We start from the raw sequence: 14,366 nt of genomic DNA on the forward strand, positions 1-14,366 counted from the left end.
TTTTTGTGATCCTTGCCTTGAGGCACTCTTACCGGTTAGAGGGTTAAAAAAATTTCAGAATGTAGACAACAGATTTATGTGCATATGTAGGTTTGCGAATTGCAATACTTTTACTAGCTACTATGTACATATATACATATGTATGTATGTATGTAGCAGGTAGATAGGTACAAATAAGGAGTTAGATATTAAGAGACCTTTAATATTATCTCAGACGTTAACACAACTCTTTTAAATTAAACTATCGGATTAGAAGCTATACCTGGATATTCCGAGAACTTGACAACATTTGAGTTTTCCTCGAAATTACGTAATTACAGAGCGAGTTTTTTTTTTAGCCGTTAGAGAGATAAACCCTTAAATGATCGGAATTCGATTTAAATGTAAACTTTATTATTACTTAAGTAAAAATTCAAAACATTAAGTTTTATCCAATTCTATGATTTTCTTCGCTATTCACGGTGCGCTTGGATAAGGTTTAACCCAAAAGTATTAACTGTTCTTCAAATACCTATTTTGCGTTGATAGCATCGGCACACAAAAAAAGTGGTCTGTGCATTTAACCAGACCCACCTATCGACAAATACTTCGAACCGCTGAATTCGTCAGGATTTTTTCCTAACTTAAAAAAACATGCCGGATATTATGTGACAGGATCGGTTTTTGATGTTAGAAAAAAGTGCCCGCTATGCTTTTTGGTGTTAGGAAAAATCCTTACATGATGGAACAAAATGGACCTAAGATTCGGATTCAGTGGGTCGAAATACATGTGGGTAGGTGGGTCTGGTTAAATGCATGTAAGTATATATGCGAGGCAGATGGCAATTAAAAGATTCATTTCAACAGCTAAATATAACAACATCAAGTCAATTATGCAATTAAACAGCTGTAGATCGCAGCTGTGACACATCTTTTGTTCAGTTATTTCCTTCACAAATGTTGCAATATTCATGTGATGACACTTGCATAGTTTCATATACATATGTACATACATATGTTTTTAAGTGCTTCAGGTTATAGGGGAGTGCCGCACAGTGTGCTTTTTGAACACTCCATGCAAAATAATCATAGCGCTTTTGACAGAAGCAACATTTTGATATGAAACAAAATGGTTTTGAAAGCTAATGTTATTTCCTTTTCACGGAAAAATATTGACATTGAGACACAATTACTCCTTGCCCTTAAAAAATTGGTCAGAAATAGTGTGCTTCGAAAAAAAATTGCAAAATTCACCGGATTTGTTAAAAAAAAAACTGTTTGTACGTTTTATTACACTAATAAGGTCTTGAATAGGACTACAACGTACTTGCTGTTCGAGTGTGAAAGATGCATCGCTGCTTACAAATCATAAAAAATGCAATATGTAATGAATTTTTGAAATTGAGGGCTTACATTTTTTTTTCGTTTTTTAAACATTGCAATCGTGAATCTTGTTTCAAAATCTTAATTATTAGTGTAATAAGACATACAACTTTTTTTTTTGTACAAATTCGTTGGATTTTGCATGTTTTTTTTTGCGAAGAACACTATTTTTGACCTTTTTTTTTAAGGTCGAGGAGTAACTGTGGCTCAATGTCAATATTTTTTCCGTGAAAGGGAATTACATTAGCTTTCAAAACGATTTTGTCTCATATAAAAATCTTGCTTCTGCCGAAAGCGCTACGATTAAATAATTCACATGGGGTGTTCAAAAAGCACACTCTGTACCGCTTGTGGCGATGCGATATCATAAATTTCCATATTCTGTATGATTGCAGAAAAATAGAAGTACGAGTATGGAAATGTTTTGATACCCTGCAGAAAAAAATTATCATTTGATAAAAAAAGCCCACTTATAGTTAGCTTTTTTGCCGGATTTCTATAAAATATATAACTTGTGGTTAGCTACAAAAAGCTTACTTGAAACTAGTTGACAAGTAATGAAGGAGATTGTTTTCTTTAAACGCGTTTCTATTTAAATATCCTGCACTTCGCATATACTTTTTCGAATTGAGAACAAATCTAAATTTCATATTATCATTTTGAAGTTATATCTGACGGAGTTTGAATATGGGACCAGCAGAATATGAAAACAAATATGAAATGTAATAAAGTAAATAAAAATAAAGAATAAAATAAAAAATATTTTGGTTTTCCTGTTGATATTTTATGTCCAAACGTAGTTAGTTACAAGTTAGTTACATCAAATGCAGAGGTAACCACCCTTGACTACACCTAATGCAGAGGTAAACCACCCTTGACTATTTCGCGGCCATCGCCATAGAAATATAGTTAGATTTCGTCAAAAAAATATACAGTGAATAAGTGACTTTTAGCTCCTTCCTAATCAACTTAAAGTTAGCTTATAGTTAGATGAATTTCCGGCAGGGTATGTACAATGTACATACATACATACTTATGCACTTACATATGTACGAACATTTAATGACGGTGTTTTGTTTCGCACAATGCAGTCTGATTTCTGGTTTGCGTCCTGCATGCGTAAGCAGTTTCAAGAATTTAAAAACAAAACGATAAATGCCAGAGCGACCGCGGCGTGTGTGAGAACGAACCCTCATTTCAGCGCACATTTGAGTTGGCAAAGGCACCGTACAAAAATGGGCGTAGGGCTTTTGCCTCCAAGACTTTAGGGTACACTACCTTAAAAAATTGTGATGTCATTTGCACTGATGCAATGGCTTATGCGGAAAAGGTGTTAAAATATAAATACTAACATTTACACGTGCTCTAAAGTTGCCAAGACATGTATTAGCTAAAGAACTGGGTGGACTAATAAATTTTCTATTTAAATCGAATAAATTTAGGTCGGAGTGAAGAGATAAACTTTCCTTTAATTTTCCCCATCCCAATTTCTTTAATTGTATTCCACGTTTGATTTGAATTCATGGCTGAGCTGAACTTTTTCTTATAATACGTTGCTTTCGCAGGCCTTATACCATGTTCTGACCGACATCGAAAACTTGTTTTCGTTGGTAAAACCGGTTTTCGACCTAAAACTTGTGTTTTCTCCCATGTAAAATCTGCCAAACCAAAACTAGTTTTCGCTGAAAATCACTTGAAAACTCACGTTCCACTCATTGCAATCGGTGTCTGCACTAGTTTTTTTCGATTATTTATCGAAGTGGAAGTCATATTTTATCATCTTCGGATTTATTGTTAATTGGCTGGCCAAAATAAAATAAGCTTGGACGCAAAAGGTTGTTTATGAAAAGAAATTGAAGGAAAAGTATTTTGGTTTTGTTTTTGTGTAGCAAAACTGTAAACAAAGGATGTAAGATATGTCAACGAAAACACCAACATTCGGTGTGAACAGCCTTCAGCCCACAATCCCAAAACTCGTTTTCAAGGTGTTTTCGTTGTCGGTCAGAACATGGTATTATTGCTTTGTTGACAATGAGCCGAGCTGTTTTGAATCGGCTTTATGCTTCAGCGGTTCTGTACCGCTTCCACCTCGCGTAGGTTTGATTACGAGTAGTAATAAGGTTTTTTAATTTAGAATTGAACCAAGGGCTGCTGCTGCATTTTGCTATTTTGCGTCTCAGTGGAACGAAGTCATCAAAGAGCCTATTTATGTGTTCTTGAAGAAACTTATGGTCCGATTATGGTAACTTAACGTAACTTACAGCTGTCTTTTAAAAATTCTGTTAAATGGGTTTTGCTTATAATTGAACAGCCGAAACTTAACGTAACTTAATGCCACGTCGAAATCTGTTTCATTTTGATTCTCTAACAGCCGCACTCAGAGTCGTTTAATGATTACTTAAGGTGCCCCTCAGTAGCGATTTGAAAAAATTCCCTCTCAGAGTCGGTTAATGATTCGTTAACGGCATTAAATGAACATTAAAGTTAAGTAAACAAAAACCTTTACTTAACTTTTTAACGAATGATTTTGAAATTTTTTGTTTGTTTTCAATAAATTTCAATTTCGATAAAGTTGCTGTAACAATGGCAATGGCCCAGTGAGCAGAGCACTTTCGAGCCATTCAAGAGATCCGAGTTCAATCCTCGCCATCGAATTTTTTTATAAATTTTTCTTTAGTTTTATTGCTTAAAAAATTTATATTTTTTTTTTTATTTAACGTTTGGAAACTTTTTTGATTCATCTTGTTTCAGTTTCTCAAATTTTTAGTTTTTCCTGTTATAAAAAATATTTTTTCATTTCGTTTAGTTTTTAGAAAACTTATTGCTAAACGATAAATATAATAACACTATTACCACATCTTTCAATTACTCATTTGAAATACAGAAAAGAGCTTTCAAGATAGTTGCAAGATAGTTGTCTCTCGAAAGACTGAGGTGAGTGGAAAGACAGGTGCCAGAATTGGCCTGTTATTGGTCTTGTTTGTCTTTCAGCAAACAGTTTATAAAAATTTAATTTAATTTAAAAAAAAATTTTCCTTTTTAAAGCAAAGAAATCTATAAATCAAAAGAAAATTACATCAAAAAAGGAAAAGAATTCAATAAGGACAGTTTAATAAAATTGAACAAAAAAATAAATAAATAAAAAAGGAAAAAAAATTTCCTGCCCTAGCACTCGAACTCGGATCTCTCGAATGGCACGCATTGCTCTGCTCACTCAGCCATTGCGTCTGTTGAGCCAGTGCGCGCAAAATGATATAAATACTTATTTTTATATTTTATTTCAAACTGAACGAAAAAAGTCAGTGATGCCACAAAAATAAAGGGCCGCAACTGGGGCCATACTTAATTTTGTATTTCATAATTTTTAACTCTGAGAGGAAACATTAATTAACAGATTTAACGATCATTAGTTAAGTGCCCGTTAGAGCTAATTTAAGGAACGTTTCTGAGTGCGGCTGTAAGTTCTACGTTCCGTTAAGTTGCCATAACCAGGCCTTTAGTTTGGTCGTCAATAGTTACCAGCGTTCGAATCAGATACCATTCCACTGACTCCACCGCATCAGTGTGAGAGGTACAGTTGATGTTCTTGAAGTCTAGGTATGTGAAGAATGTTGGTATTCTGGTTGTTTGAAAATCTAAAATTAAGAAAATCATGTCGTGTTTCAAAAAGTTTGACAGTTGGCTACAGTGGAGGGATATACTAAGCTCATTCACAAATACATCAAGCAAAGTGCTGTTTGTGTTAGTAATATTTGTTGGTCAGTAGGTGTAGGTAGGAAAAAGTCCTAGAGACTCCATACTAACTTTTAAGCTGCAATCGAAAATCAGATTGCTTTTGAAATCATTCATTCATTCATTTTATTTAACCCTGCTTATAAACTGTTTGTTTTTAGCAGGCTTTCTAATAGTTACATTTGAGTTTACATGTTTGAGAGTTACATAATTATTCACAAATGTATTAAGAGTGGAAGTATTTTACGAAGTATTTAAAAATAAAAAGTTTACACAATTTAATCGTTTAATATGTTGGCTCTGAATCGCAAACAGTTAACAACATAGAGGTACACCATCCTGACTGTAAAATGAAATCACCCGCTACCACAGCGTTGTTGTAGTTGTCGAGTAACGGTTGAAGAATTTCGGTGAAATTGAAGAAGTTAATAAGATGATTGGGTCTGTACACATAACCGACCAGGAGCTTGTTTTCACCTGAAAAGATATCAGTGAACACATATTCCACAGAGTCACTACAACCAGAAGCGCAACATAATCAAGACAAACAAATTTTAACATATGTACGAGTATATTGCGACACCATCACCAAGACCACTTCTATCAGCTCTAAACAGTTGGTATTCAATATTCACTTTTATCAAAACATTAATATGATATGGTGTGAACCACGTTTCGGAGACACAAGGAATATGAAAATTGGAATCCCATCTCTATCTCACCTCATCAAGCTTTTTGTACAAAGTTTACGCATTGAGGTGAATTATCTTAAACTCAACCGCTTGTTTGCTTAAAATGCGCAACATGGTGTTAAAACAGTCTTTGGAACTAGCCTGCTCATCGTCCAAAGTCAATATACAATATTTTAAATGCACTGCAGTTGGAATCTAACAAAACTAATAACAAATTTAACCACAAAAAAATATAGGGAAATAGAGTATGACCCGCAATAAAGGAAGAAATAAAAAGAACAATAATAGTAGTAGTAATCAGACATCTTGTGGATCTTCGCTGTTTTGGTTTATACTCCCGTCGCAAAAGGAGTGGATACCTGGTGGACTAGTGTTCTCAAGTTCATTGAGTATATCCAGGGTGTATATTGCGAGCGGACTGTTGTTTTTCTGTTGCCTAATGTGAGCTAAGCCTCCTCTGGTGAACACAGACGCAACCTTTTTCGTTTTTTGAGATTAAGGGCCAGTCCAAATAGAACTTTGGCGTTGCGTTAGCGTTGGCATCGCTTCAACAGCTGACAATGAATACATGAATTCAAATGCAGCCGTACACATAGCCGAAATTCGGCAACGTTCACGCCATCATAAACCAAAAAGATGGCCAACTCTCATTTTTTCGCGTGCGTCGCTCGTCAGCTGTTGCAAATAAATAAAATTATGTGAAATACTTTTTCTTTCTAATCAAGTGCGGGCAAGAAATATCGTTTTTAATGCAATAATTGATATGAAATATTAATTTATCTGTCGTTAGTATGTTAATTTAGTGGCCCAAGCATTCGCTGCCAAGCGTTCATTGTAGCAAGCATACTTTTAACGTGCGTTCTGTCAAACCAACGCCAACGCCAAAGCCAACGCGAACGTTCTATGTGGACCGGCCTTAAGGGCTGCCTTAAAAATCTGGTAATTATGCTTTGTTAGCGACGCATTAATGAAGACAGGGGCTTTAGATTGTATGCCGTAGTTAGCCGTAGTCCACTGTTGTTTGATTGTTTATAATTCGCCACAGTTTTTAGAAGATTATTTCTATCCGCAGGTACTTGAAATTTGATTATAATCGCAGGGTCAACCGGGTGTATCCCGAAGTTTCCGTGCTCGGAAAATACCCCTTAATTGAGGTGGTTGTAAATTCAGGGAAAAACATAGATGGTGAAATATACTTTGCAAGTTTTCACCTGCTTTGAGTGGGATCGCTAGTACTCTAGCATCACAGGCAGCCATAACTTGCTTACCATGCTTGGTGAGATTAAAAGTTTTAAAGCTGCTACCTCTGCCTCATGGATTCTAATTCGATCGATAGTAGGTTCCAAACGGGTAACTTTCTCATTTAATTCGGTTAGCCCGCGCGTAGAAGATTCAAACCTTTCTTCAAATTTGCGAAAGAAAACCTCCATAATTCTATTTTCGAACTCGAGGATTTGCTTTGCAAGCAGCTCGTTGAACTTTTCTTATTTGGTGATGATATGCAGAGGTTTTCTAGGTTCTGCATCGTTGCAAGTAGTCTCACCACGTCGTTTTCCGGCACCTGCAGTCATTTTAGTGAGTTTATAGTGCTGCCACCTCGCACAGTTTTCGGCACGAAGTTGTGATTTACACAAAGTTTACCCCAGGTGGCGCTGTTGTAGCTATTGATGGCACAAACCAAACAACTCGGGGAAAGAAAAGTGGCGAATAGCGGGAGACGTATAGGAGTTGTTGTTGATTAGAAATTTCGCCTTTTTTTCATTCAGCAAGAGCAAAAGAATTTTGCGAAGCGCTTGACTTAATTTTCAATTTCGATGTTTAGAGAATCCCGGGCGATGTATTGTTTCGAACCGGCCATGCAATTGCCTTGTATGTTGCTAACAGCGTTTCCTGATATTTGACCCAGTGCTGCGACTAGCGATTTGAGTATTTTGTTTCGACTATGTACTTTATTGACAATTGCAGTTGTATGTGCCGAGAAAGATAGCAGGGTGTCGAAAGTGGCGCCGAGTAGTTTTGGGTTGTTCACAGTCGAAATTTGCTCGTAATCGTGGGGAGGGGAAGCCTCCCAGATCGGCCTGGTTCAGGTAGTCATGCTAGTCCGCTGGAAAAGCCGTTTCAGCTGGGAAATTTATATATTTATATGTGCGGTGTTCTGCGGGAGCAAAGTCGGCGGGTTTATCGATCGCGATGTCTATCAGCAGATACGATGCTAATACCGGCATGGGTCAGATCAACGCTATCAATTCGGTCGTCTTCGTCCATTATGTAGAATACCGAATCGTTCATCTGCTCAGCCTATTGTATTCCCCTACAATTGTTTTATAAGCTCGAATGCCAAAGATTGTGGTGCGCACTGAGATCACCCAGGATCATGCGGGTTTGGACTCTTAACAGCGCGCCCATAACAGGGTGATTTCCTGCCGGGCAGCTGCATGGTGTGATGCATGATGAACGCTAAACCTCCACCATTATCACTGAGTTGTGAAAAACGGTTAAATACCTACTTGGAATTATTCACGAGAACTCCTAAAAAATATTTGGTACGCCACTGGTGTAAATTCATACAGACATGAATTTTTGTATATGTGCATGTGTGTACATACATACATACATTATTCACATGTCGCAATTCATTAGCACGGTACTAATTGCTTGCAAAGTGACTCCGTTGTAATGTCTACTCCTTTTATCTGAGCGTGTTCTGCTTGTTTTAAGAGTAAATATTTATGTACATGCATACATGCATATGGATGGATGTACATATGTAATATTATGTATGTATGTGATTGCATGTAGTAACACCGAAAAGATGCGTTCTTCCACAGTGGAGCTTGGATTTTCGGCACTCCCTCCACTTACCTTGATAGCTTCTTGGTGTTTTGGACATCAATGTGTCCGCCTCCAGTGAACAACGAGTGTCCACCATGTGCCTTGCAGCGCCGGTTAGGTTTGTGTAAAGTATATACAGCCTTATTGTTGTTGTTTTTTACAGAATGTATTATCTTTGTCAGTGTAGTGGATAACTAAAAGCCTATTCCTAACCCCCAGGCTTTAAGAAAAGTCGATATGCCAAGTTTTACAGCGAATACGTAAGAACTTTTGTTCGACTTTTTTTATTAAAACCCGTTTGTACTGCTTTTATTTTATATCTTTAATGGTATTGAACCACTTTCTCAATTGCTTAATTGTTTGCGATAAAAATAAACATCAGTTAGAGCTTATTATCTGCTTACGTTGCCTAATCACTTTTTCACTGAGTAAAATTTCCGATTCGAATCACTTTTTCGTTATTAACATTACAGGTACTGTTTCAATTATACAACCACATAATTATGTACATACATATGTACATACATGAAACAAATTTAATAATTTTTTATTGCCACATGCGCTGTCAGGTTTCTAATAACATACGAACAAAAAACAAGTATGATTATTAGCCGAAATCTAGCGTCAATACAAACAACGACACCAATCCAATTTCACTGCTGGAAAAATACTAAACAAAAGCAATATTAAAATAAGCAGAAATCAGCGTTGCACTCAGTGTGACCGCGGGCTTGTGAAAATTGTAGCAGAGAAGAGTAGAGATGTGCGATTAATCAATTAATCGAACAAGCTGATTAATCGAAAGCCGATTAATTAATTATTTAAATAATAATTATTTTTGATTAATCAAAATATTAAAAAAATATTGAATGTGCATATGAACATACGTATTTTTACATGCAAACATACATACAAAAAAAATCATTTCGTTTGAAAGCAAACTCGAAAGAAATAAATAAAGTTATTCAGATTTCAATAGATTTTTTTTGAGTAAACAGTAATTACTCAGGATCTGATTAATCAAATTATTTGATTACTCAGAATTATGATTAATTAAAAAACTGATTAACTGATTAATCGCACATCCCTAGAGAAGAGACTGAAAATGTATCAATATGTATCACTTTTTTATTTTAAGTTTCAAAGTATCAATATGGAATAAAATTAATAATTTTTATGAAAAGTCATTTTTCAAAACAAATTAACATTTATTGATTGCAAAAAAGGTACACGTACTTCGTACTAATTATTAGTATAAAAAAACAGCTAAAATGTCTTATACATAATCCTATTTTTAGTTTAAATACTTTTTGTACTTATGGGACTTAAAATTAAAATTTTTTAATAATTTTTAAGACATTTGGAAAACATTATGCATTCCACCATTGGCATAGTGGAGCGATTTGTTTTATTTGTTTTGATCAAAGTCAGATCTGAGAAAATGAGCCCTGCAGCGGCGGAGCTGTGCGGCAAACGTAACAAGTTAAAAAGAAACAAGTAAGAAAGTCTAAGTTCGGGCGGAGCCGAACATTAAATACCCGGCGCAAGTATTAAATAAATGTTTTCCACCTTTCCGAAAGCTACCGCTACATGATAAGCCGGGGTGTATACATTTTAAGTAAATTAGCGTCCTTAAATTTCGAAATATTGAAATTTCAAGCATATCTGAAATTTACCGTTATATGAAAAGCGGCCTCAATTTTAGTCCGATTTCAACAATTTTCAACGGTTTGCTTTTATGTGGCAAGCCCAATAACCATACCGAGCTTGGTACAAATTGCTAGAACGGTTAGCGAGATGCATATATGTGATCACAAGTGGGCGGTGCTACGCCCATTTTCCAAAATTTTGTCATAAACGTATTTCTTGGTAAAGAATTGTTGCAATCATCAATTTTGAATAAATTAGCTTCAATATTTACTGATTTATCGAAGATTTTGTATTTCTCGAAATTACCGTTATATGGGATGTGGGCGTGGTTATTGTCCGATTTTAGAAATTTTCGGCCATTTGGTATGCTGTACCAGGACCAACAACTGTGCCAAGTTTGGAAGAAATTGGTGTAGCGGTTACCAAGATATACACATTTAACCATAAGTGGGCGTGGCTACACCCATTTGCCAAAATTTTGTAATATTCTTATTTTTCGTCTAAAACTCATTGCAAATATCAATTTCTAGTGAATTATCTTCAGTAGTTACTTAAATATCGCAGTTTTCGTTTTTCTGAAAATTACCGTTATATGGGAGGTAGGCGTGGTTATTGTCCGATTTTTAAAATTTTCAGCCATATAGTATGCTGTATTAAGGCCAATAACTGTGCCAAGTTTGGAAGAAATTGGTGCTGCGGTTACCAAGATATACACATGTAACCATAAGTAGGCGTGGCTACGCCCATTTTCCAAAAATTTATAATATTCATGTTTTCCGTCTGAAACTCATTGTAAGTATGAATTTTGAGTGAATTATCTTCAGTAGTTACTAAAATATCGCAGTTTTCGTATTTCTTAAAATTACCGTTATATGGGAGGTAGGCGTGGTTATTATCCGATTTCGCCCATTTTCAATACCGTCCGTCCCACGCCCAAAAGAAGATCACGTACCAAGTTTCGTTAAGATATCTCAATTTTTACTCGAGTTATCGTGTGCACAGACGGACGGACGGACGGACGGACGGACAGACAGTCACCGCTTAATCGATTTCTCTTTTCATTCTGATCATTTATGTATACATTTGTCTATATCTATCTCGATTCGTTTTGCCTGTTACAAACAACCGTTATGTGAACAAAGTTATAATACCCTTGTGCACAAGTGCGCTCGGGTATAAAAAAGTTAGCTCAAAATATAAAAAGTTATTTAAGGCAGTTTTTAGCTTGCTTACTCCCCCAAAAAACTGTGTTATGTCTTCACCGCAATCAACTTATTATGGAATCTCAAAAGTTGCCATTGTATACATATTTTCTCTTTGTCGCTTTCTTTATAAAAATTAGGAAAAATTTCTAAAACTGTTAAAAATGTCGAAGCACTTTCATTATATGACATGTAAGGCTTTTTAAGATTTCACTGTTAAAATCAAATCTTTTTTTATTTGCAGTTCAATGTAACATTGCTGAATATTTTTTTTTTTAATTTCTAAAATTAAGACTTTACTTCTCTGCGGCACAAGTAATATATACTTCCTTAATAGGTAGATGATTATCTGGGTTAAAAGCGTCTATATCAGCTGGGTGACTTGGCATACAGTCTGGTCTGACAAAAGTGAAAATATAAGTTTATAATTACTTTTAAAATGGTTATATAACTTATGCAATCTGTATGATTCCCTTTGAAATTCTATGTTCATTCGATTGACAACATCCAAAATATTTCATATATAATAAAAAATAAAATATATACATTTATGTATAATATAATTTATTGGTGGCGAATAAATTTTTTCGGCAATAGCTCACGCTTGGTTCCCACCGTCATCGAAAAAATATATGAACAAATAATTTTTAGCAAAAAAAAAACCGACTTTAATTCTCATATAAATATATATATATATTTCATGATCCAATGATCGGATCTAAACCAGATTAGTATGGGACCACCTCTGAAACACTACCTTTCCGAAAATTATCGAAATCGGTTGACGTGGTCCAAAGTTATGCGGTAAACTACATAAAAAAAGTATTCCGACGAACTGATAACCTCCTCCTTTTTTAGAAGTCGGTTAAAAAGAATAGCAACGCGCTACACTGGGCATTAAGTTTTATAATTTCTAACACCAACGCAGTTTTGAAGCTCGGCAAATTCATCCACTCTTTTAGCACTATGTGCCATGATAAAAAAATTGGAAGGTAGAGCCGCTGAGAGTAATTTTTCAAATTCTTGACGTTTGCAAGCAATTTAATTTTAAAATTTTACACTCAAACTCACACACACATCTATTTTCAATCTCAAACAACGACAACTTTGAACAATTCCTATTTTTTACTCTCAATTTTATACGATTTTAAAATGTTGGCAAACTTAAAAAAAAAAAATCATGGCCGACGCATTGAGAGAACGGTTTTACCTTACTATGCTTTTATAATGCTATGGGCGAAGTAATTGTAAACATCTCTGGCAAGTTTTTCGACTTCTACGAAATTCATCGAAAAACGTATCACTTTTGATCCACTTTGATCAAAACGGTCACACTGGTTGCCACAGTCGGCCGGTGTTGCCCATTCGATCAAAAACGAGGCGGAGTTTTGTAAGAAGTTCACAAATGTCTGGTACATATAACAGATATTAGTACAATGTTTAAATTTTAATAACAGCTGTCGCATCAATTAGTTAACAAATAGTTGAAAACAGCTGGTTTTTTATTCGTTAAATAACAATCGAGAAAACAACGCTATGTTGCTTTAACAAGCAAAGCTTAACCGGCCGTCTTCACGTGCTGGAAAATCTCGCTTGCTATCAACGGTAATTTTTGTTGTTTGACAGGTATGTTCTCATTTCGCGGAGTTCTTCAGAGTAGCAACATCGTTTATTTTGGAGGCAAATACAAATTTAGAGGCAGTCTTTTTCATTTGAAAATAGTATACATATCTTTATGCAGATTTTCTAATTTTCTCAAACTTTTAAGAGCCTGCAAGGCTTGAACTGGTTTGGCGACATTTTACAAATGAAAAAGTATGCTGTGAAATGCCCAGTCAACAAAATTCTATCTCTCTTGCGAGAGAAAAAAGCAGAACGCAAGCGAGATTTTCAAGCATGTGAAGACGGTCGGTAACGAAAACAATATGAAAAAATTAACGTTTAAAAATTGAATTGGCAATCTTGTTATTTTGTAGTTTTCCTACACTGGTTACCAAGAAGTATCAATTGGTAAAGCGAACAAACTCCCAAGTGACAGCTCTTTCTGGAAGAAGCAGATCTTGGCGTTTTGTGCACGCCGCTGTAATTTTTAATTTAATTTTGTTCTGATAATAAATATTTGATTTACTCATTTAAGACGAGAAATGGATGAGGGAGATTACGATAACGATGAGTAAGTACTACATTACATTCAAGTTTTAAGACACCGCTTACTTTTAAGTTGCCAGTTTTTGATGGGTGGCTTGCACTGCATTTCATTAAACATTTCCTCACTCTAGTGTCGGTGGTGATGATTTCGATGATGTTGACGAGGAGGATAACATCGATGATATTAACCAAGAGGAGGAGGCTGACAATATAGAAATTATAGCGCCAGGAAATGCTGGTGGTGGAGTGCCCAAGGCGAAGCGCATTACAACCAAATACATGACGAAATATGAACGGGCGCGTGTGTTGGGTACGCGTGCGTTGCAAATTGCTATGTGCGCACCCATCATGGTGGAGTTGGAAGGTGAAACAGATCCGCTGCAAATTGCTATGAAAGAGTTGAAACAGAAGAAGATACCAATTATTATAAGGCGATTTTTACCGGATCACTCCTATGAGGATTGGAGCATCGATGAGTTAATTATAGTGGATCATTAAGTTGTAGATTTAAATAGTAAGTTTTATTAAAAAATCAAAATATATATTGGACATTTGTGCAAAATGAGAGTAATTTGCATAATTCTGTTTTGTATAATTGCCGTTTACTAATATTTTATTGGTTTATAGACTGTAGTGGTATCCGACGGAATGGTATAAATTCTTAATTTTTAAATCCGTTATTTAGTTTTTAAGCTCCGGCTGCCAGTTGTCAACTCCACGCGAAGCCATATTCTTTATCATAACACAC

General features: G+C 35.4%; 3 protein-coding genes across 5 annotated transcripts in view; 1 reads left to right on the plus strand and 2 right to left on the minus strand.

Moving 5' to 3' along the window:
- Positions 1–9,293, minus strand: part of LOC118745855 (ceramide kinase) — a 74,679-nt gene extending 65,386 nt beyond the window's left edge. Inside the window, exon 1 of one of the 3 annotated variants that reach the window (XM_036479538.1) lies at positions 8,649–9,293. The gene's annotated coding sequence lies outside the window, so the exon portion shown is untranslated. The remainder of the gene's footprint in view (positions 1–8,648) is intronic. The other 2 variants (XM_036479531.1, XM_036479525.1) reach the window with 2 other exon arrangements.
- A 4,187-nt stretch (positions 9,294–13,480) lies between these two features.
- On the plus strand, positions 13,481–14,185 carry LOC118745898 (DNA-directed RNA polymerases I, II, and III subunit RPABC2). Its single transcript, XM_036479560.1, has 2 exons — positions 13,481–13,643; positions 13,750–14,185. Exons 1-2 carry the CDS (start codon positions 13,615–13,617, stop codon positions 14,114–14,116), a joined length of 396 nt encoding a protein of 131 aa, XP_036335453.1. The 5' UTR covers positions 13,481–13,614; the 3' UTR covers positions 14,117–14,185.
- The window catches only part of LOC118745874 (protein downstream neighbor of son homolog), an 8,851-nt gene continuing 8,597 nt past the window's right edge, over positions 14,113–14,366 (minus strand). Inside the window, exon 5 of the mRNA XM_036479547.1 lies at positions 14,113–14,331. Within this exon, the coding sequence (XP_036335440.1) occupies positions 14,328–14,331 (4 nt within the window). The 3' untranslated portion in view covers positions 14,113–14,327. The remainder of the gene's footprint in view (positions 14,332–14,366) is intronic.

This window comes from Rhagoletis pomonella, unplaced genomic scaffold, assembly GCF_013731165.1.
Source record: "Rhagoletis pomonella isolate Grant_MI unplaced genomic scaffold, Rhpom_1.0 Rhpom_scaffold_00001, whole genome shotgun sequence".
Taxonomy (NCBI): Eukaryota; Metazoa; Arthropoda; class Insecta; order Diptera; family Tephritidae; genus Rhagoletis; species Rhagoletis pomonella.

Coding starts and splice junctions, on each gene's coding strand:
- LOC118745898 (XM_036479560.1), top strand. CDS start 13,615: ATGGATGAGGGAGATTACGATAACGATGA. Junction 13,644..13,749: donor GGAGATTACGATAACGATGA/GTAAGTACTACA, acceptor TCCTCACTCTAG/TGTCGGTGGTGATGATTTCG.